This window comes from Cryptomeria japonica, chromosome 3, assembly GCF_030272615.1.
Source record: "Cryptomeria japonica chromosome 3, Sugi_1.0, whole genome shotgun sequence".
Taxonomy (NCBI): domain Eukaryota; kingdom Viridiplantae; phylum Streptophyta; class Pinopsida; order Cupressales; family Cupressaceae; genus Cryptomeria; species Cryptomeria japonica.
In genome coordinates, this window is record NC_081407.1 from 815,227,296 (window position 1) to 815,250,769 (window position 23,474).

At 35.8% G+C, this 23,474-nt stretch overlaps 1 protein-coding gene across 7 annotated transcripts in view; it reads left to right on the forward strand.

Moving 5' to 3' along the window:
* The window catches only part of LOC131068894 (serine/threonine-protein kinase CTR1), a 212,221-nt gene extending 189,495 nt beyond the window's left edge, over positions 1 to 22,726 (forward strand). For 5 of the 7 annotated variants that reach the window (XM_059218606.1, XM_058004172.2, XM_058004171.2 and 2 more), the window contains 4 exons: positions 16,811 to 16,967; positions 21,587 to 21,875; positions 22,105 to 22,177; positions 22,266 to 22,726. In XM_059218606.1, coding sequence (XP_059074589.1) covers positions 16,811 to 16,967; positions 21,587 to 21,875; positions 22,105 to 22,177; positions 22,266 to 22,351 — 605 coding nt within the window. In that variant the 3' untranslated portion in view covers positions 22,352 to 22,726. The remainder of the gene's footprint in view (positions 1 to 16,810; positions 16,968 to 21,586; positions 21,876 to 22,104; positions 22,178 to 22,265) is intronic. The other 2 variants (XM_058004173.2, XM_058004176.2) reach the window with 2 other exon arrangements.
* Positions 22,727 to 23,474: the final 748 nt, after the last annotated feature.

Below are 23,474 nucleotides of genomic sequence, written 5' to 3' on the forward strand. Positions count from 1 at the left end.
TTTGTCTTGATCATAACCTGCTGTTGTAGGACGAGATTCCTTGCCCAAAACAAGCTGATCAAGGCAACGATACTCAAAGATCGATAACATGCGCTGTTTCCAGGTCTTGTAGTTGAGGTCGTTGAAATTCTGACTGTGTTCCAACATGATGTTGGTCAAAGATGCCATCACAGAAACTGAGGTTGAACGTGGTCAACCTAGTGAAGGCACAAAGAATGAGACAAAAGATTCTAATTAAAAATCAGAATAGAAGCAGCTATTGAGAAAACTGAAACCCTACAGGAGAGTTCTGGCACAAATTCCAAGGCACAAATTTCGAGGTTTGGAAGAAACCCAGAAATGAATTTTTTTTTTGCAAACTTAAAACAACATAAACGGTGCCCAGAAAACAACAAAATTCCCAACGTCCACAAAATTAGCAGAAATTGCGAACTGTTTTTAAATTCCAAGGCAAATTTGTTGGCACAAATTCGAGGCATAGAAAATGAGGCACCTAGAAAAATATGAGACCAACACAAAAAAGCTCTTGAAACCCACCAAGAATTTGAAAACAGAATGCAGATCCGACAACTCAAAAATTGAGGCACAAAAAACGATGCACCTGGAAAAATTTGATGACGACCCAGTTGAGGTTTCGAAAAACCCACCAAGAATCTGCAACCAGAATAAAATTTTGACTTGAATTGAAGGTTCAAAACCCTAGTCGAAAATTGCAAAAACCCTAGGAAAATTTTCAACCTGCAAAAAAAATCCGCCTAGGAAGAGGAAAAGAACCAAAAAAAACAGTTTAAAAAAAAATCTCATCAAGAAAAATTTCGAATATTTTTAATAACAAAAACTTTCGAAATTTTTAATTTCCATGCTCTGATACCATGACAAATAAATTGAATGAATGATTCAATAATCAGATAATTACATTGAACAATATACCCACGTATATATAGAGGTTACAAGACGATGTTCTATAATTAGAACATAACATTAAAGTAAAAGATTAAAGAGCTAAACACGAAATTAAGCGTGAAAGCTAAATAAAGCAGAAAAACTAAATAAAGCTTAAAAGCTAATTAACTAAAACGAAAAAGCTAAATGCTAAATAAAGCTTAAAAGCTAATTAACTAAAAAGAAAAAGCTAAATGCTAAATAAAGCTTAAAAGCTAATTAACTAAAAAGCTAAATGAGTCGACAATTTGAAATAGAAGATGATCACTAAAAATAGAAGATTGCCATTATAGCAGATACTAATATTATTTTAACAGAAGATTGGTTTTATTGTTCATTTTTCCTCTATTCCCAGCCAAGGCGATTTTTCTTAGCTGCCATTTGAGTGTGTTTGAAGCATCATTTTTCAGACTTTGGCGATTTTGGGAGGGTGGTGCCATTTTCAGAGTTAGGCGATTTTTGTTTTGGGAGGATTTACCTCCATTTTGGCGATTGAATCTCCTTGGGTGGTGGCGCCATTGTTGGGAACTTGCTGATAATTGTTCTCAGACCTGATTTACATCATTTTTTCAGAATTATGTGACCTCCATTGTTGGCTGGTAATTAATTTTCAGACTTCATTCTTCATTGCCCAGCCAATTCCAACTTGGACGATTTGCTTTTGGAAGGATTTTGTGGAGTTTTGTGTGTATTTTCAGACCATTTACATGCTGTTACAGGTCTGAAACTCCATTGATAAAGGGCTGTCTTCAGAAAATCATCATTTCCAGCTACTTGTCAACTAGGCGATCTCACTTGGGAAGCATTTTTTGCTTCATTCTGGGGCCATTTTTTCGAGTTTATCTTCATTCCTAGGGGTGCTGGTAGGTCTGAAAATTCCATTTTCAGATTTGTCTTTAGACTTAACTTGCATTTCCAGCCCTACATACATACTCAGATTTACCCATGTTTGCCTTGAGAAATCGATTTTCATCATATATTTTGCATTTTGAGTGATTGCAACATAATTTAAAGGACTAATTTACACAGTTGCAGGTTGTCTTTAGACTCTTGGCAGCGATTGTTGACTTTGGAAGGGTGTCCTCAGACATTTTTCGTGTGAAAGTTATCCTTTTCATACCTTTCCGTAGTCATTTCTTGATCTGGTATACTCCTTTGCGCTCTATTTTTGGTAAATTTCCTAAGTGTAAGGAGGTGTCTTCAAACTTTCTTAAGTCTGAAAATGATTAATTTTATGAGCTTTCATGAGGGTTTTGTGCCCTAATTTTATGAATTTACATTCTATTTTTAGAATTCATTTTAAATATGGGCAAAATTCTTGATTTCCATTCCCAAATTTGTCTACATTTTAAGAAATCGAAACTTTCTTGATTCTGAAAATAGCTTATTAGGATTGATTTTTCGAAGTTCTAACTTCTAGCTTTGTATAGGTACGATGTCGAAGTCCGGAATCGAGGAAAGGAGGGAACAACAAAGGATAGTTGAGACGGGATTCTATCCGGAATCCAAGATGTCATCTAGATGGAAGGAGATTAGGGACACGGACATGCATTTCCTGAACATGGGCCAGATGCGATAGCGGATGTTCGTTGTTGGAAGCCATATTCCTTCCCCAACTTATGTGAACATTATGAAGAGTGGTATTTATCAGGACGCCGGATTCCCGCAATCCATACAGTGTAGCGAGCTTATTCTGGAGTGTGCATGATGTTATGATCCTCGCTCCCGAATGATCAAGACTCCTAAGGGTGCCATCATTGCCTACTTTGCTGAGGATGCAATTGTTGAGGTGTTTGGAATTCCACATGGAGCAGACACGAAAGATATAACTAAGGATGAATATGAAGGAAGATATAAGAAGAAGATGGATGCGTGCAAGACCATAGTGAACAAGGAGTGGATGATTGATCGTAGGACTCATCATTCCAAGGCTCCCAAGAGACTCATGTGCACAAACTTCAAAAATGAATATAGTGATTTAATATTCCTACTTAACCGAGTGATGGGGATGCGCAGGGTGCAATATACGATGGATGGATGTTCTATTTCATCCAGGATTGTCTAAAAGGAACGCTAATTAATTGGTCTAAAATCATAAGTGACAATCTAGATTTTCAGCTGAGGAATGTGGAGCAATCCAGGTCATTCACCATGACTTCCTATTTAGTGTACTTGCTTGCACGATTTGTTACATACAAGGGATTGATATGTAGAGGTGAAGTCAGGAATGGACAAGGACAATTCAGAAGTTATTAGTGCTATCCATAGTTGAACATGTATCGAATTGAAGATTATAAGAGAGTGAATGATGCACTCACTATGTACATAACACAAATGTTGCAAGGCGGAATCCACAGGAAGTTGTTCAAGGAGGCAACAAAGTTGATAGAGAAATATGGATCGTGGTATATACAATTCCCCACTTTTACATACCTAAGGATTCATGGATTTCAATCCGAACCTTACAGGCTTCCTAGGTATCCTACTGACAAAATGATCTTGTTGGAAGTGGTGAGACAGCTTCTGGAATATGATTCTATGCAGAAGGAAAAGCATAGAACAGGCATGTCATTTCCTATTTCAGTGGGGAAGACATTGGAGGTTTGCCAATCCACCGTAGCAACTAGCACAATAGTTGAAGAGCTTGCATTCTATCGATTTGCAACATACAAGAGAAGAGAAAGATTTGATCTAGGTAAGAAAGTTGGAAGGATCAAGGGAGATAAGTTCATCCACAAGGTAGACATAGAAGATTATTGGGCCAACCTGATGGACGAGCAGGTAGTAAAAAGAAGAATGTGGTCCAGAATGTCAGTGGATTTCATGAGGAAGTGTGGACTTTTCCTCATTCCTGATCAAGTATTAGATGATAAGGATCATACACATCCACTATATGAGAATGAAATGAAGAAGGCAATTCAATTGGTCAGAACTAGAAGAAACAAATTTGAATGTGTTGATGAGAGAGGTCTTGAGTTTCCCCAGAGGATGGGTAGACCATCAGATGAACAAGTTAGTTGACATGGGTGTTACCTTCACTTATGAAAGGATGAAACCAGAAGAATCCGCTTCCGAGTATGATCAAAGGACTATCAGTGATATTAGGATTCATGCAGATGAGGAGAGTGAAGCTCCCAAATGAAGGAAGAACATAGTTGGAAAAATCAAGGCTAGAGGGAAGAAGATTGAGGAGGTCAAGAAGAAGAAGAAGCAAAAGACTATCATTCCTTCGCCTATCATTCCTTCACCACCCCTCAGTGTCTCATCAATCAAGGAAGTTGAAATGCTAGAATAGAACAAAGAGGCTGAGCAATGTTCCAACATAGTGATATTACCAGAAAATGTTCAGGATTTACATGCCACAACTACATCTGATCCACCTAATGAGGATGATGATTAGCCGAGATCTCATATTGTCCTTTTGGAGGTTAGTTTGGGGAAGAATTTATATGATTTGACCAGGGATAATCCCGATGATGATGATGATGATGATGATGATGTTATCTTGGCATTGAGAGAGCTTGATTGAGAGATGTGTCTCGATGATGGTATGGAGATGGCCACTATTCTTGATTGGCTGATGAATAGTATGGAGAAAAGTAAGAAGATGGTAGAGGTGCTACCTATTGATGACTACTTAGCTAGAAGCAACAAGGAGAAAGAACCTAAGAGAGTTGAGATTTTGTCACACATAGCTAGAGATGAGATAGGGATGCGGATTGCACAGGTGGTTGTTCCTATTGGAGATGTGATGATGAACATTGCTACTCCCATGGATTTCTAGATTACTTCAGTTGCCCTTGGTCGTACTACAAAAGAGCAGGAATTTCAGAAGGTTGGTGATACCCTCAAGGCAATCAATGCAAGACAGGACTGAGAGATAGAGAAAAGAGAGAAGTACGAAGTAGAGAATATCAGACTTAGAGAGTATATTGCAGGGATAAGGCGTGAGAATCCCACCCTTATTTCCCCTATTGCAATTGATCATGGACTACGTAGACATTATGAGGCAACGAGAGATGCACTCTTGGAGGTGGAGAAATGGATTGAAGATACAAAGAGACAGGCGAATGATTTCCTTACTCATTTTGTCTAGGCTTTTGACAGGACAACCGAGCTTATATTTAGGATACAATATTTAGAGGGAGTTTGGGAAGAATTCCGACCCATTCAAGAGAATACTATTCCACGCCTTAGAGCTTTGAAGAAGATTCCTATGTCCACATTGATCAGAGAGAATATTATACACGATGGAGATAGTTACGATTTTCATGGCTTTTATTGTTCATTGGCCATGAAGAAATTGACTTATGAGAGTGCATAAAAGAGTTGTGCAGAGATGGAAGGATCTATTCATGATATTCAGTCGAAGATCCTTGCCTCAATTGAGGAGTTATTGGGAGTTGATGTTAGTGAAGCCAGTGGGTTGCACTTAGCAGAATTGAAAGACAAAATGAAATTTATGTATTTCAATCAATTGGACTCTTTGAAGAAGAGTCAGATGGATGACTTGGTCTCTTTGTTGAATCATGTTCATAATTCGTTGAAGCTCATGCCAGATTGGGAGAACACTTTGGATGCTTGTCAGATGCATTGGACGTGATTGATTTATAGCAGGATACCTTACCCAACATTTCCATGGAGTTAGATTTTGTATTGGCTAGATTCTTGGATTATGCTGTGAGAGAAAGAGATGCAAGACAAAATCTTCTAGAAGATTCCCTATTTGATGACTAGGTATCTTTCTATTGGGCCATATGTTGGTGGCACCATTTTTGATGTAAACCCTAATTAGGGCAACTCTAGGGTTTTGTTGGCATGATCTTGGCTTTTGATTTTGTTTGAATCTTGGCTATCCATTTTGTATGAGACTCTATATATACCTCATTGCCTCTCATTTGTAAGGGAGAGATTTTGTAGAATTGTTTGTATATGCTGCAACTTTTGAATATAAATCATTGTTCGACTTGATGGTGATTTTGTTTTTCAAGTGTTGTCTTGCTTTCAAGGTTCTCAATTCCTCCAAGTTAGATTAGAATTTCAATGTTTGTTAGATTGAATGAAAGAATTGTTAAGTATATTTGTGTTGAATCTATTAATCCATACCACTAGCCTCTTGTTGATTGTAAGTGCGCCGTGCATGGTCAACTGGAAATTTATGCAAGCTTAATTTCAATTATTATACGTCCTTTGTTATGCATCATCTTGGATGGTCTCAATGTTTGATGGTAGTAATTTGAAAATCTATGAAATACACCTTAGATGATTGCACTAAGCTTGTGTCAAAATCTGTTCGACTTGATGGTGAGACCTTGACTAGTTTGATTCCACTAAATTTGTTCATCATTTCCTACATTCCTAGGCTTAGAATAGACTTCTTGAACCCTATTCCCTTTTGCCATTTTTTTTAGAATGTCTTGTTAGAATTAAGTCAAAAACTACATTGCCTAATCCTAAGTTATTAGCACACCCATTCCACATTCACTCTATACAAAGTTGATTTGAACAATTGTGTAAGTCCCCAAGTGAAAACAACAATTCACATCGACCATTGAGTTACCAGCTCGTCAATACCTGACTGTAGAAACCTTGGAATCATTTTAGTTGATCTTATCCTTAGCATTTGAGGTGATTTTGTTCAAGAGAGGGTAAAGTACTTTAGTATTTTATTTTGATGCTTGCATGTGCATAAAACACACATCAACACGTCTCCCGAGTTCATAGGATTAGATTATGATCAAAAGTATCTTCCTAAACCCTCACCCTTTTCCGTTTTTTTCCAAGTCTTCATAGAAGTAGGATCGAAAAGAGAACTTATCGAAAAATTATTTCAAATAAAAGAGAAAGTTACAAGTGTTGGCGATCAATAGAATCCTTTGATTGATTCACTCCTTGAACAATTGTGTAAGTCCCCCTCGAGATTACCAACATTTCACAATGAACCAACTGAGACTATTTGCATTGAATCTGGAACCTTGGAGCCGTCTTTGTGATCACACAGTCCATTTGTTTAGCACATAAAAGATTTTGTTCAAGAGAGAATAGGATATCTCTCGGTATTTTATTTTAAGTTGTGCGTGCATAGAAAACACACCAACAGGATGACAGGCAATACCATGTGGATGATATTTAAGATTTATAGCCATGTATGAGATAGTGTTGGTGGATCCAGTGTATACACAAGGTATGACATTCCATATTGGATTTACTATCCTTTGCTTTATGAAGACATCACTATTGGTTATCACATTGGAAGGACACAATGTATGTAAAGATTTTGTTTTCACATATCATAGATATAGTGAGAAGGTATAGCTTACATTGGAGACATCTTATTGAAGGGCTTACCATGGTAACCAAGAGATTACCTTTAAGTATGACACTCCATGTTGATAATGTGTGGTTTGCAATTGACATCACTCTTTTGAAATGGTTATCAAATGAGACATTGATGGTTTCCAACTTTGAACTTGTTATTTTGCATTCATTTTTAGCCAATGACCAAGTATTCATATCCTAAGATTGGTGATGTGACCGAGCCAATGACCAAGTATTCATATCCTAAGATTGCTGATGTGACCGAACTATTTTCCAAAATTAAATGCAGCAATTTAATGTATCTCTTTAAACTAAAATGCAGTTAATAAAAAGTATATTGATTTCATTCATTCAATCAAACCAAATAATTAATGAATAAGCATCACAAATATATGAATAGACATCACAATAAATTACTCCATTAGTAATGCCATAAAATACTTATCTTTAATTTAATATGCAGAACGTCCAATAGATTGGCTAGAGAAGATCCTTGGTTCAACCTCTTCCATTTATGGGCAATAAAGGAGGAATAAGTGTACTTTGCCGCTCTACACAAGTGCTGGTTCCATCAGGAACGTTGCTCAACACAAGTGCCACTACCCAAGCCTTGGCCAGGACGGTCGTGAGTGCACACTCTTGTACCTTGAGTTGGACACACTCTTTGTGTGCCCCCTTCTCCAATGCCCATAGCCTGCTAACTAGAGATCTCACTTGTTCAACCTCTCTTAACAATTCCTTTTCTTGTTTTTGTGTGTCTCCTCTCTATTTTTTATTTTCAGGTTTTAGTAATATCCCAAGGGTGGTTACAAAAGTCACACCCTTTCATAAGAGTTTCTTTTTAATAATGATTTAATAGAGCTAATTATTCCTCTCCCTTTTTAAATGGTTTTAATAACTTCTCTTTATTAATCCCACTTTTAAGCTTAGGATCATAATAACATTTACTTTAATCTCCCTTTTAATTCTAAAGGAATGTTTCATAACTTCATTCTTCCTTGAGGGAAAAAGTCACATAACAGCTGAGATGGTAAAATTTCAATAGTATGCAGCGAATTGTGGGAGTGTTTTTCGACTTGGTTGAATAGTTTCAACTTACACATTGATGTTTAGTGGTTGTTCTCACGGGTTTGTGTGCACAAGATTGTCACTTTGGAGTTTGAGTGTTGATGAGGCACTATAATTTATGATAGCGGAAGCATCTTGGGGTAATTATATATTTAAATCAGATTTGACACTACTATCATCTTTTGTACCAGCAGCTTTTGGGATGTATATGTGATTATTGTTGGTGACTTGATGAGTTAAGCTTATCCTTTCACTTTGAGTATATATAATGATTCTAAGGCTTTGAGATTTGCATGATTGTTAATAAATTAAATCTCAAGGATAACTTTATTTTAATCAATCTAATTGACTTAAGTGAAAACAAAATAAATATATAAAGTCACTTTATTAAACAAAGTATTTCTTCTAGAAGTTTCAAAACAGGTTAAATCATATTCTTCTAGAGGATTCAATTTGGACTATAATAGGAGATGAAGGCAAGTCCTTTTGGTATCCTTGATTTGTTATTTTCTAGAGAGTTTCTTTGAGAGCTTGTGTTTGTAGGTTCAACAACCCTTAGGATGAAAACCCTTGGGTTCTTGGTTGATTGGACGAGCACGTAATGTTCCCATTTTCAGGTTCTCTAATAGTGTAGTCACTGACTTTTTGGGTTTTTGTCAAGTTAATCAAAGGGTAAATGCTACCAATGAGCTGAAATGGTTTAGAGGAGTCACATGACACTTTTAGATGTTATTTCCAACTTCTGGTTTGGGCTCCAAGATTCTTGGAGGGAGTGTCTATTTTTGGTAAGTTATCCAGTCAAATTTGTTTATCATCTTTCATCATTGGGATCACTCCTATGCAGTCAGATTTCAATTCCGATGCATTTTGATCATTGTCACTAATTGGGTGCATTATTGAGATATATTCGATTATTTTCACTAAGGTTGCCTTTTTGATTAAATGTATTTATCGGGCACCTTAGTGTTATAGCTTGCTGGAAAGAGAATGGAAAGTTTTAAATGATGGGACTTGTAAAAGTGGTTGAAGTGCTGGGAATGTTTTAGAAGTAAATTAAATCAGTTTTTGGAGTGTTAAAAGGCTTAATAAATTAATAAAGTGATTTTAAAAAGGAGTTTTTAAAAAGATCCCTAAAAGGCTTACAAAGAGGGGAATCGAGAGCTCATTTGGTATGTTGAGTTTATTATTTGTAATATTTCTTTGTGAGAAAACCCTACGTGGGTTCTTAAGTTGAATTTGGTCCAGCTCAAGCTTTGTGAGGACGAAAACCCTTGCAAGGAACATCTTCTACGTTGGTGAAAGATCCAATTCGGAGGATTACTTGGTTGTTTCACATAGAGGTCACAGCTGGGCTTCATCATAAAAGATTTCAGTTGTATTTACAGTCTTTAGGAGCAGATTGAAAGAATTATTTGAATGCTTATTTCCTATATTTGCTGGCCTTTCAACGTAGGGAGTGGCAAGAGCATAGAGGAGAGTGGTGCTTGGGGTTTGAAGAGGTTTCAATTGCTGTTTAGAGGTGTTTAGGGTTCGCACTACCATTTCTATCCATTTCATGACCTTTGGAGAAGTTATTGAAGATTGGTGTCCAAACTACAAGTGTCAGTTAGCTGATTTTAATACCAGTTCAGTCTATTTCATTGCTGCATTTTTTGAGTATGTTTGAATTTAGATATGTAATGTTATTTAATGATCTGGGTTGCTCTTACTTTTGGGAAAATGTGTATTTTCAAGTCAAAAACTAAAATCTGGAATTTTCAGCTTCATATATTTTTGAGTTTTGTCAATTTTTTGAGTTGTTAAATTGCTACAAGTTACTTTATTACGTGCACTTTGTTTATCATCTCAAACCCATTGCAAAACACATTCAAAACAAAAAAAAAACCAATGCAAAATAGGGCAGCATATTACAAAGAACTCATTTCAACCAATTTGGGTGAGTTCACATCAGAACTCACATTGAGCTTATTTGATCGGTTTGTGGAGGCTTGGATTTTCAAAGAATAATTTTCTGCAGGTTGACATTTTGAAAGTTGTAGAAATTTGTGGTCTTCTATGGAGACAAATTTTTGATTGATGGTGTTTGCTCAGTTCTTGGACAACAATTTCAAGGATATATTCATTGCCTTGAGGTGGTTGAAGACTATTGCTGAGTAAAATAAATGGTTGTTAGTCACCTCTTAATGCTAGGTGATGCTGAATATTTTATTTTCACAAAATTGATTGATCATGTTATATTGTTTGAGTGTGGGAATTATTTGAAAATTTGTGTGATTGTTGTTTAAATAAGATCGCCATATTTTACAATAATATGGTTGATAGTATTGGAATGCAATAATACAATTGGCATGAGAATTAAAAAGCTGAGCAATAATAATTTCTGTGGGGTCATGTGTTGGTGACAAACATTGAGGATGTCAATATTGCTCCCATTTAATTTAAGTGCTTTTGGATGATTCAACATTACCATTGGAGAGTTTGTGATAGTTGTTGGGCAATTATCGTAATAGTCTTGTGCTGGGCGACAAGATGCTAAATAAATTATAGGTTTTATTGATGCTATAGGTGAAGGAAACCATGCATAACAGCCAAGCAGGGATATTAGAAGTTAGACATGGCATTTCTAGGTCTCTATATAAATGCCATTGATTGACCTGGTAGGTCGTGGGAATCTTGAGGGCATATATGTGTTGAAGGAGGTGTGGATGGTCATTTTGGGCATTGGCGTGAAAGGCTGCAGCCCCAAAGTCAGTATGGAGTCTGGACACTACACCATCATTGCTGTCCACATGGAATTGGATATCTGCAATGTTTTATGTCAACTACCACAAAAAGGGCGAATTTCTGAGTTACTTCTCACAAGGTTGAGTGTCAAAGCTGATTACAACAATAAGGAATTTACATTATAATATAAGTTCTTGCAAAAACCAGTAAGCTATAATAGAAAACCCATTTTAGCAATATGTATGCAAGTGTTTGACCAAATGCTGAGTGGAAAAAACTGCAAAAGATCGGGTGCAAATTGATAAGGGATCTTACACAATCCTCTGTGGGTTTGTCCACGGAAATACAGTTGAACATAAAGTGCTCCCAAATGATTTCCCAAATGGGAATGTGTTGATGTGTCTTTTGTACACGACCAAACACAGAATAAATACCTTAAGGTACCTTATCCTCTCTTGAACAAAGTTTCCCGAATGCTGAAGATATCACAGAAGGATCAATCGGAGAAACTCCAAGGCTTTGTTATGTAGGTTCTCTACTTGTGGATAAGCTCTTTGCGGTACAATGTGATTTTGCTGGAATCACAAGGGGACTTACATTCGACGACCTGAACGTATGATTTGCTTTGGATATTGCTGGAACGTGAGATTTTACGGGTCCTAGATTTTGGAAAAAAGGAAAAAGGAGAAGGGTTGAAACGGGATCTATTTCTAATACTAAGAATGTAAGAGCAATGAATGACCTTTGATGAAATTCCAACTAAGTCTTGCTTTGACATCCCAGGACCATCTCCACAAGGTTAGTGCGATCTTTTGAGGAAAGCTTTATGATGTTCAGATCACTGCTACAGGCATGGACACCATCAGGTCGATGCATATCAATGAAGAAGCGACAATTGAAGTTAAGCTTAAGCTGAATGATTCCAATTGACTACACAAGGCAAGTCTGCAATCAACAAACTGCTAGTAGTATGGATATACAAATTTCACCATCAATCATACACATTTCTTCCACTCATCTAATAACATGAAATCAAATTTAAGAAGTATAGAGACCATGCAAATTGTTGAATCGACCCATAGAATTCACCATTTCTTCAATGAAGTTTACAAGTCCTTTACAACAACATCTTGGCAACAATCTTTGCCTTCTCTTTCTATTCTACTCTAACTATTTCCTACTCTCTGACTATTCACTACTATCTATTCTCTATTAACCAACTATTAACCTTTACAAATGAGGAGCTAGGGTTTTATATAGAGAGTCCCTTTACGAACAAACGACTCTGATTGACTTAGAATCAAAGGCTAGGATTACAAGATAGAAACCCTAATTAGGGTTTGTTACAACAAACTTCCTCTAGCCAATGAGAAAATTACATTCCAAGAGTGAGGACCAATAGGAAGCAGGGGTAGGTGTCTCGAAGTTTGTGCCGCCTCCGGTAAATTAGGTACATTGAATCTGGTCATGCTGAGGTGGACCAATCCGACTAGAGGAGTGATGACTGGGATGCCACCTTGTTTGACACTTGTAACTTGGTTGATGTTCAATTTGATGATGCTCTGAAACGATCTGCTTTTTCGACGGACCCTTGCTTTGACCTCCTTTGTCTTTGATGTGTTGGATGGATAGTGTACCTTTCCTTGAAATGCTGGCATCGCCTTTCTTTGTCATCTTGTGGTTCCTTAGTGTGGCGAAGTGAAGGTTCTGGAGGTAGCTGGCAATTCCTTGAACACATTGAGTCTTCCAATGCTTCAAAGCGCCTTGAGTCTTCCCTTTTGCCTGTGGAACGTCCTTGATGATGATGGACTAGAAGAGGTCGTCTTTGTCCTGGCCTGGTCTTCTTTCATCTACAAAACAAACCAAAAGATGATTAAGGATACATATGACATATTCATTTCAACATAGCATTTTCCACCTTAAATCATTAATGAGAAGACATCAAAATGGAATTTTGCTCAAGATTTTCCCCAGAGACAGGCCCTATAAGAATTTTGCCCTGGACCCTTTGGAAGGGTTAGGAGCGAAATTTGCATTCCTGGCCAATTTAGACCTCATTTCATCATAATCTCACAACTAGCCCTTTGCCTGGCTCAAACAAGGTGAAAAAATAGGAGTTTCAAAGGATTTTGCCCTGGACCCTCTAGAAGGGTCAGGAGCGATTTCCATGATTGTCTCAATTGTCTCAATTCTTTACTCCGGATTGCTCTTAAAGGTGAGCATATGCTAGTTTTATTTCAACAGAGCCTAGAAATTCCATTTATAGCTTCCACCATGGGTGAATTAGGTGATCATGAGAATTTCGCTCTGGACCCTTTGGAAGGGTCAAGAGTGAAATTCATCCTTTAGGTCAAAATTCACCCTTCTTGAACTCAAAACTTACTCAAATGCAAGCTCGTGGCAATCTTCAAGTCTAATCCACCTTGATCACTATCTTGGCTCAACACAATCTTGGAGGAAGCATGAGATTTTGTGAATTTCGCTCTGGACCCTTTGGAAGGGTCAGGAGCGAAATTCAAGGCTTAGGATTAATTCTCCATTTCCTTCACCTCAATTCATCTTGCAGGGCAAAGTAAATATCATTCCAACCTCAACCACGCCCTAGGAATCAAAGTCATGGCTTCACACAAGGAGGAAATAGGTAGTTTGAAGAATTTCGCTCTGGACCCTTTTGGAAGGGTCAGGAGCGAAATTCATGTTTTGCTTGTCTTCTCTCACTCAACTCCATTCCTTTCATTTTGTTTCCTCTAGATTTCCTCATTTGAATCCATTGCTCAACTTGACAACACTTACTTGGCCTCAAAAATGGCTAATAAGGAGAATTTCGCCAAAAACTATGGCCAGGGATAGGACCTATTTAGGATTTCGCCTTGGACCCTTTGGAAGGGTTAGGAGCGAAATCCTTGTCCAAGCTTAAAATTTGCATTTTTGGTGATCAAAAATCATTCAAAGGCAATCCAAAGGGTTTCTCTCACCTAGATCTAGGCCTGACTTAACACAAAATTTGAAGGATAAGATGGATTTTAGGGTTTTCGCTTTGGACCCTTTGGAAGGGTTAGGAGCGGAAATCATGTTCTAGGCTTTATTCTTCATTTCTCTAACTCCAAACCACCTCAAAAGGCAAAGACATGTTATCTCACTTCCATCCACGCCATAAAGACCAAGGACTTGACCTCCTCTAAGGAAAAAATAGGTGATTGCAAGAATTTCGCCCTGGACCATTTGGAAGGGTCAGGAGCGAAATTCTTGATCTTGGACAAAATCTTCACATTTTGATGCTTTCATTCACTTCCTAGGGCTAGAACATACCAATTTACCCTTACCATGTCCAAGGAACAAGACTTTTAGTGCAAACAAGGAGAACAAAGGTGTCTAGGGAGAATTTCGCTCTGGACCCTTTAGAAGGGTCAGGAGCAAAATTCACATTTAGGCTCAAATCTTGACTTCATTTCTCACATTTCTTCATCCAAACAAGTGTTTTGCCCTCAATAATGCCTGGGAATGAGTTAGTTCTAAGTTTTTGTCAAAGTAGAATGTCTTATGGAGAATTTCGCTTTGGACCCTTTGGAAGGGCCAGGAGCGAAATTGAAATTCGCTTTGGACCCTTTGGAAGGGTCAGGGGCGAAATTTGACATTTTGGTCTCTCCGTCAGGATTTATATATGGAATATAACATTTAAGTATAAGTGACACTTTTAAGTTATATTCCATATATACTGTCAGGATGTTTGAGAGTGGTTTTGGACCTCCAAGAGTTATAATGCAAAATCTAGTTTTTGGAGGATTCTTCAATTTTCCAAACTTAGTCAAATTTCAGGATTAGGATGACATTCCAGACTTAGTAGTCAAATTTCAGGATTAGGATGACATTCCAGACTTAGCCAAATTTCAGGACATTTGAAGATCAGGATGACATTCCAGACTTCATCACTCACCAATTTGACCTAACTCAGACCTTCAAAGATGATATTCACTCACTAAGCTTCATTGACCTCCTGAAACTCAAACAAGACACAATTAGCAACAAGAGCACAACTTTATCCTAAGGAAGACTTTCAAAGATGACCCTAACTCGGAGCATCCATTGACTCACCTATAGCTAAAACAGAGCTTGCTATCTTAGTGATCCCTCTGGCAACACTCAAAATGCAAAGGCTAATAGACAAAACCCTAAAAGACCTAAAAAAAACAAACCCTAGAAAGCAAAAAGTAGGGGTCCCCATTTGCAATGGGACGATGTGTGAATACATCACGACAGAATGTTACAAGTTTTATATGTTGCAACTCAAAACTTTGGCACCCAAAATCCCATGCCTCATTTTGGAGGGAAAATAAATTAAAATAACACTTCAAAACCGTTGGTCTAATCCTAAATGGGTGCTTGGGCAAAATTTTAAAAATTACAAGTTATTACAAGGTCAGCCCTAAAGGCCTGACAAGAAACTAATCATCTTATTTGATTTGAGTGATTTATCCATGAAATTAAATTAATAAAAAATGTGACATGACATTCTCCTTTTTCCTAACTCATAAGGGGGGAATTTTCATAAGCAGTATATTGTCTTATGATCTCTTGTCATCTCATTAGTCAATGTCAAGTTCCATTCTTCCGTGATGACTCTTCTTCTTCCATATATGTAATTTTTTTTAATCATGAATATTAGTAGCAGGTTATGATAAGATTTAATTAACAAGGATCTGAAGATAATCTCCTTTACTATTTCCAGTATTTGTAACAAGTTCCAAGAGTGCGATCTTCTCATTGTTCCTAACCTATAAGGAGGCAATCCTCACAATCCATGTAATTGTCTTATTGGCCTCTTGTCATCACATTAGTTAATGTCAAACTCCATCCTTCCATGATAACATTTGTTCTTTCATATATGTAGATTATTTTAATCATGAAGATTAAAATCTGTAAAAAATATAATTTAGAAGGGAGTAAAATTAATACTTTTTCCTGTAATTGGAGGAAAATATATTGCCTAGACTTTGTATTCTTAATAAAACGACCAAATACATGAAAGAATAAACATGATTGAAAAGGGGTTATGATGTAAAAATGAAAACATCAAATTGAAAAGCTTTAGGCAAATTCCAAAAGGACGGAACCAAAGAAGAAAGTAAAAAATAAAGATGTCATTTTCTAATTGAGGGTGTGTACAAACACTAGTTTGTTTTCTTCAACCATAAATGTGGTATCTTAATTGCATATTTCTTTGTTACTATGTATATTGCTTTTTCATGATAACTTTAAGTATCTCTGGACGCAATGGATTTGGATTAAATAAGCAATCTCGTAAAATGTTTTTATTTGTATGTGTTGTGGGTAGTGAAGAATGATTTGTGCCCGCCTTAACTCATGTTTTGGGATTTTGTGAACAGATTTTGACATGCAGTCCAAGTGTCACTAAGAAAAATAGTTTCACTAATTAAGTTATTTCACTCATTTGAGTTAAATGGAAGACCTGAATTGAATTTTTTATTCAAAATAATCTTTATCTAAAGGATAAGCCTTAGAATATGCATTGCACTTTCTTATTAAACAAAACCATTGGTTTATTGAACGAACGTATGCAATTTTTATTTTTTATCATTATGGTGTGGCTGAAAATATTATGCTAAATCTGAAGGTCCCATTTGTGAACTTATTGTGTCTTCTGCAAAATTAATTTCATTAGTCACTAACATGAGTATGGATCATAAGTGTAATAGTTTGCTAAATTGGTTTCCTTTTGGATGTGATAATGTAAACCCAGTCATATTATTTCTTGGAGCTTGCACAACACCGCCTCGTCTTTCAATGGTTACAGAATATATGCACATGGGTTCTTTGTATCACTTAATACATACAAGCGGCCAGGGCAAAACACTTAGTTGGAGAAGGAGATTAAGGATGCTTTGTGATATTTGCAGGTTGGAATTTGATAGTATAAGTTGTTTACTTTTCCTATTGTTAAATAGTGATACATAGAAGAGGTTTAGGGTTTTGTTTTATATGAACTTAAGAAACCATCTCCATGCAATATCTTACCTCTTTTAGTACTAAAATAAATTTATACACTGCAGCTGAATTTATTTGGGCGCTTTAAAACTTTGCTCCATGCGATACTCATCAAAAGAAATAATGCCATGGATTTCTAGTGTAGTTTCCTCTTTACTAACATGATTTACAACATATTTAGTATAAAATTTTATTTCTCAAAAAATGAGGAACATTTATCATTTCACTTATTCAAAAGTTTCAATTGTGAAGGAAGCTACAATTCTTGTTGAAGATTTTATATTGCATCTCATGTTAGTGAATAGATTAAATCTTATAGCAAAAATTGTTTTTTTTTTGAAAAAATTGGCAAAAAATCTGGTAAAAATCGGATTTAAAGAAAACATAAAAAATTGTAGAAAAAGAGACAAAAACTACTTTTTTTTAAATAACTTCAGGGCATTTCCATAGCATAGAGATATAAAGAGAAAATAAAATAGAGTTTAACTCGTGAATTATAGAAAATAATTTTTTGTTGTTTATATTCATATTACTGATTACCTAGGCAAATAATCAGTTAACTTTTTAAGAGGGCAGTCACCAAATACACCAAATAGTTGTCTAAGTCATATCAAATATTAACTAAGTCTATGAAGTAACAGAGATCAAAAGTTAACAGACAAATAGTAAAAGTGAAAGCCATTTTGAAGTGATCCAAGAATTTCATTGTGATTGAGGTAAGGAGTTTTGTAGGGTTAATTCAATATTTTAGAAATCTTATCAAGTCATATTCCACAATTGCAATGCTTTATACCATAGTAACAAAAATCATTTGGGGAAAAAATCGGCAAACCAAAAGTATAAAAATTTTTGAAAAAAATGGGTAAGAAATTGGATTTTAAAAAATCGTAAAAATTTGTAGAAAAATAGACACAAACTACTAAAACTTAAGGGCATTTCCATAGCATAGAGATATAGAGAGTAAATAAAATAGAGTTTAACCCATGAATTATAGAAAATAGATTTTGTTGTTTGTATTCATATTGCTGATTACATAGGCAAATATTCATTTAACTTTTTAAAAGGGCAGTCACCAAATACACCAAATAGTTGTCTGAGTCTGAGATCAAAGATTAGCTAAGTCTATGAAGTAGCTAAGATCAAATTTTATTAGACTGAGATCCAACTATTGTTAGGAATTTAGTAAAAGTGGAAGCCATTTTGAAGTGATCCAAGGCTTTATTAGACTGAGATCCAACTATTGTTAGGAATTTAGTAAAAGTGGAAGCCATTTTGAAGTGATCCAAGGCTTTCATTGTGATTGAGGCAAGGAGTTTTCTAGGGGTATTAGCTAAGTCTATGAAGTAGCTGAGATCAAAATTTATTAGACAAAGATCGAACTATTGTTAGGAACTTAGTAAAATTGGAAGCCATTTTGAAGTGATCCAAGACTTTCATTGTGATTGAGACAAGGAGTTTAACCCATGAATTGTAGAAAATAGATTTTTGTTGTTTATATTCATATTGCTGATTACATAGGAAAATATTCATTTAACTTTTTAAAAGGGCAGTCACCAAATACACCAAATAGTTGTCCAAGTCTGAGATCAAAGATTAGCCAAGTCTATGAAGTAGCTGAGATCAAAATTTATTAGACAGAGATCCAATAATCGTTAGGATTTAGTAAAAGTGGAAGCCATTTTGAAGTGATCCAAGACTTTCATTGTGATTGAGGCAAGGAGTTTTCTAGGGGTAGTTCAATATTTGAGAAAGCTTATCAAATCATATTCCATAGTTGCAATGCTTTATATTCTGTGATGGCAATTGGGAAGTCTTTTATATGGGGTAGAATTCAACAAAAGGCATTTGTTTAGCTGAAGTAAAAGACTAGCAAGCCATTGGTTTGGCAATACCTAGCTTGCAACTACTATTTTGGCAATACCTAGCTTGCAACTACTATTTTGGCAATACCTAGCTTGCAACTACTATTTTAGGTAGAGACAAATTTTAGTGATTGTGTGTTGGAGGCTCTTTTATTACAACTATGTAAGCTTGTTTGTTGTCATTCAGATTTATTTCGTGGAGCACTTTAGATATATTGCCCACATAATGAATTGTATGTCTTTGTTTGAGCAAAAATTAACTATATCAATTATAAATTAAAAATCATATATCCATATCTACATATATTAAATATGTCTCTGAACGTTTAGTGTTGTGGTAGAAAAACTCCATTGGTGAGGTAGCCACCAAGGTTCAAACCCCTACTGGGCCATTGAGTTTGTGGGCTTTCTACCTTTGTTGGGTCGTTGAGCTCGTGGGTTTGAACAAGTGTGGGGAATGATGAACCCCTCGAAAATGGACAAAATAACTAACTTTTTCGACATTGATTCCACATTTACTCTGATTTTGTCTCAGACCAACCCTATTTCTAAGCAATTCAGTAATTTCACGCGTTTTTTTAGGGTTTTGCAAGTTTTTACAATGATGTTTTTCACTTTTTTGTCATTTTGGGGGTTTTTAACATGATTTAAATGCAAAAATCTTTGAAAAAAGGGTCAACGTTTGGTCAACGATTTTTTCGAGGAATAAATTGGCTAGCTCCAGGATTCAGGATTAATCAGGTATAATCGCGATTTTTTGCAGACTATTGCTTCATTGGATTAAATAAATAGCTGTCTGTTTAATAGTTAGAAATAAATAATGCTTGTTATAGGAAAATAAATCTTTATAAGCCAATTCAATGTAAAAATCTATGAGTGAATCCCAAATGAATATAGCATAATGTAATATTTCGTGTTATTCTCTGTAATATGGTTTAGTCTAGCAATGTTTGTGTTTGCAAATTCTATTGAGAAACAAGGGGAAACTATATAGCAATAACAACTTCTACAAAGTGTATGCAAATCTGAAATTTGTTTCATTTCATGAGATTACCATAAAGATTATATATAGATGCATAAATTAACAAATAACAAATTGAAATCTGCAAACCATATGAATACATGATTTACTTAGAGAAACCTATCTCTACTTGAAAAGAAAACTCCACCAAAGAACGAGGACAAATATGCATTAATCTTAAATGTACATTATACAAAATCAACGTATCACCAGATTTACCACTACGAACTCTAATAGCATTTCAGCAGCAGCTGTGTAAACCATAAACAATGATACGAAACCACTCTCATACCTCCAATATATAGGCTAGGACCCAAAACCACAAATGGATTTACCAAAACCATAGGTATTAAAACCATGATATATTGTAAAATTCTCATGTCCACCTTGGAGACCATCTTCCAAGAATAGTAAATTCGATTATGACTCCACACAGACATAACATGTACTCAATCATGAGTCCTTAATATAGCCGCAAGGCATCTTTGATTCATAACTCCCCGATGCCTCACATCCTCACATAGTGTTCCATTGTGGAGAAGCCATCTCATGTGGGTCTCATTTTTGATATGGCAACTTCTCTCAATCCCAACACCTAGAATTAAGGTAATGTATTTAGTGAGTCCAAAGTCAAATGTAACTGTCATCGTAGTGCTCAACCTCCTTCATCAATGCAGATTGCAACTAATATCAGAGATTATTGGAAATTTAATTTACAGATGATTTTTTCCAATTGCATGTTAGGTGAATTTTCAACTATTATGCAAATGCAGTGTTATGTGGCATAAGAACTTGTTGGTGGTGTTCTTAAGCTGCTAGGTTTAGGTGGTTGTTTGGTTGACCCCCTTTCCTAGAGTGCATCACTTGGGTTTGATAATGTGGGCTGGGAAGAGGCCATGACCTCCACAAGGAGGATGCCTTAAACTGGTCCAGGCTTTGGCTCAGGACTTGTTGTCTGGTTCAAATTGTAGTTCAGAAGTTAATGATGAAATTTATAGTTCAGGTGTTCAATTTATTAAGGAGACTCAAAGAGGTCTCAAAAGAGACTTGAAATGTCAAAATTGAAAACACTACACACTGGTATCTAGATACATGATATTTTTATTTGCAAAAATCTAAAATCTTTAAATTTATTAAAAGGAGTATTTGAAACATACAACAGTCAAATTTATTTTGTATGTGGTGTGGTTATTTCATCACTTTGTTTTTGTCCATACATTATAGATGTGTTTGTGATCTACGAGCCAAGGAAAACTGTGGACTCATCGTAGTGTTTTCCATACTCAAATTTGCCTATTCTTTGCTGTTGTTGAGATGCAACTTTGGGAATTCCTGTGCTTTTTCATGTGTATGTTCTGCATAAATATGCTTTATCAACGCTTATTTGCTACCTTCCCCTTACATGCCTGGACGAGCATGGGGTTATGAGGTGATGCGGTAAAATATCGTTTTTCTTAGTGTTAGGGCTTGGGGTTGTTGGCTGTCTCCAATTCTTTGATTTTCTATAGTCGTATTCTTTCTAATTGTGTTTGAACATTGTATCGACTAAAACTCATTTGTAACATACCTGACCCTGTCTTCCATATTTTGGTTTTGCCTACGCTGCAAATTGTGGATTGCCACCTATGGCGTGTTCTCCATATAAAAGGGGCATGATGTGCATACAACGAATGAACATAGTCCATCGAGATCTGAAAAGTGCGAATTGTCTTGTTGACAAACACTGGAGAGTAAAAATATGTGATTTTGGTCTATCACGAATAATGACCAATGCCCCTATCAAGGATTTGAATGCTGCTGGAACCCCTGAGTGGATGGCACCAGAACTTCTACGTAACGAACCCTTCACAGAGAAGTGTGATGTATTCAGTTTTGGTGTTATAATGTGGGAGCTGTGCACATTAAAGCGCCCTTGGGACAGTGTGAAGCCAATGCAAGTCAGTATAAAATATTTTACATGCCGAATATTTTCCATATCAAATTTTAGTTGAGAAGTATTTTTTCATTTGTTAGAAAAAATATTTCGCGTCATCAATTTACCCTCTAAACAGATAATTATTTCATCGAAGTAATCTAATATTTGTGAGGGGTCCATTTGTAAACATCATTGATTAAATCTGAAGTTTGGTATTATGTGTTTTCTCATTTTATGGCATGTTTTGCTAGGTGGTTTATGCTGTTGCCCATGAAGGGGCAAGGCTGGATATTCCTGATGTCCCAATCGGGAAGTTGATCTCAGGTATCAATATGAATATCATTGTATGTGTGTTGATTTTCTGTATCTCATTTGTGTTTTACATTTTACTAAATTTTTAATAATGTGGCAGACTGCTGGGCAGAAGACCCTAATGCTAGGCCATACTATGAGGAAATTTTTGGACGCCTCCATGAATGTGAGCTTTCTTTAAATTAAATTGATTGGACAGAAGAATGTTTATATTAGCCTTGGAATGAGTTCCATCAGGCTAGTAAATTATCTTTGGTTGAAGGGAAATTGCAAACTTTTGGCAGTAATGGGTTCCTGTTCCATGCTATAGATGAAGCAACCAGCATAGTAATGATTTTGAATCTAGTGCGCTGTTCTTGCATTGCTCACATTAGCCATTTGAAAACAATTTTCTAATATTTGTTGGCTATAGGGAAAATCTTTAGTTGTGCCCATAGAAATTATTGCTTATTTGCAATTATGTAGTCCAACATTCTGATGCAATTTATCCAGCCTATAGGATAAAAAATGTAATCGTTACCATGGTGAAAAATTCTTCAATATATAAAAGATTAAGTCCCAGCAGCATTCGTACTTTCATGTCAGAAAGATTTATATTTGATGAAACTTCTGTATATCCTGATGTTAGGTCATCTTAAAAGTAATCTCTATTTTATTTTAATACTTTATTTTATTCTTGTAATTCTTTCCATGACCCTAAAAGTACCATTGATAGATTGAAAAAAAAAACTGTTGTGGCTTCCCGGTAGAGTATAGCGAAGAAATACATGTGTGCAGAAGGTTCAAAATTTCTATTTTTGGCTTTCAATTAGTGAACTTGTGGAAGTCATAAGTTAACTTTTTTTCACTAATATATTAGATGTAGGTGAAAGGGTAGTGAAAGCGCAGTGAAACTCATACACAGACAACAAAGCTAATGGAATAGATTTGTATTCACAATGCTTCTTATGCAATTGAAAATGCAAGTAAAATATATGATTAAACAATGTAATTTATCAATAGAATGATGTTAAACTTAGAGGATCCGGTTAATACTGATAGGGGGTGAATCCGTATTAACAATAATTTCAAACTCAAAACTTGAACTTATAAAACTTTTTCAAATCAAACATAAACCGGTAATAAGCTCTTTACCATTAGCGGTAATCACTGATAACCAACTGTTAAACCAGTTTATCAGAACAACTCACTAAGTGTTCATCAATATGCATAAACTGAAAGTAAAACATAATAACACATAAAAACATTCACCATATGAACACCATGTTTTTCATGTGGAAACCCAAATAGGGAAAAACCATGGTGGGAA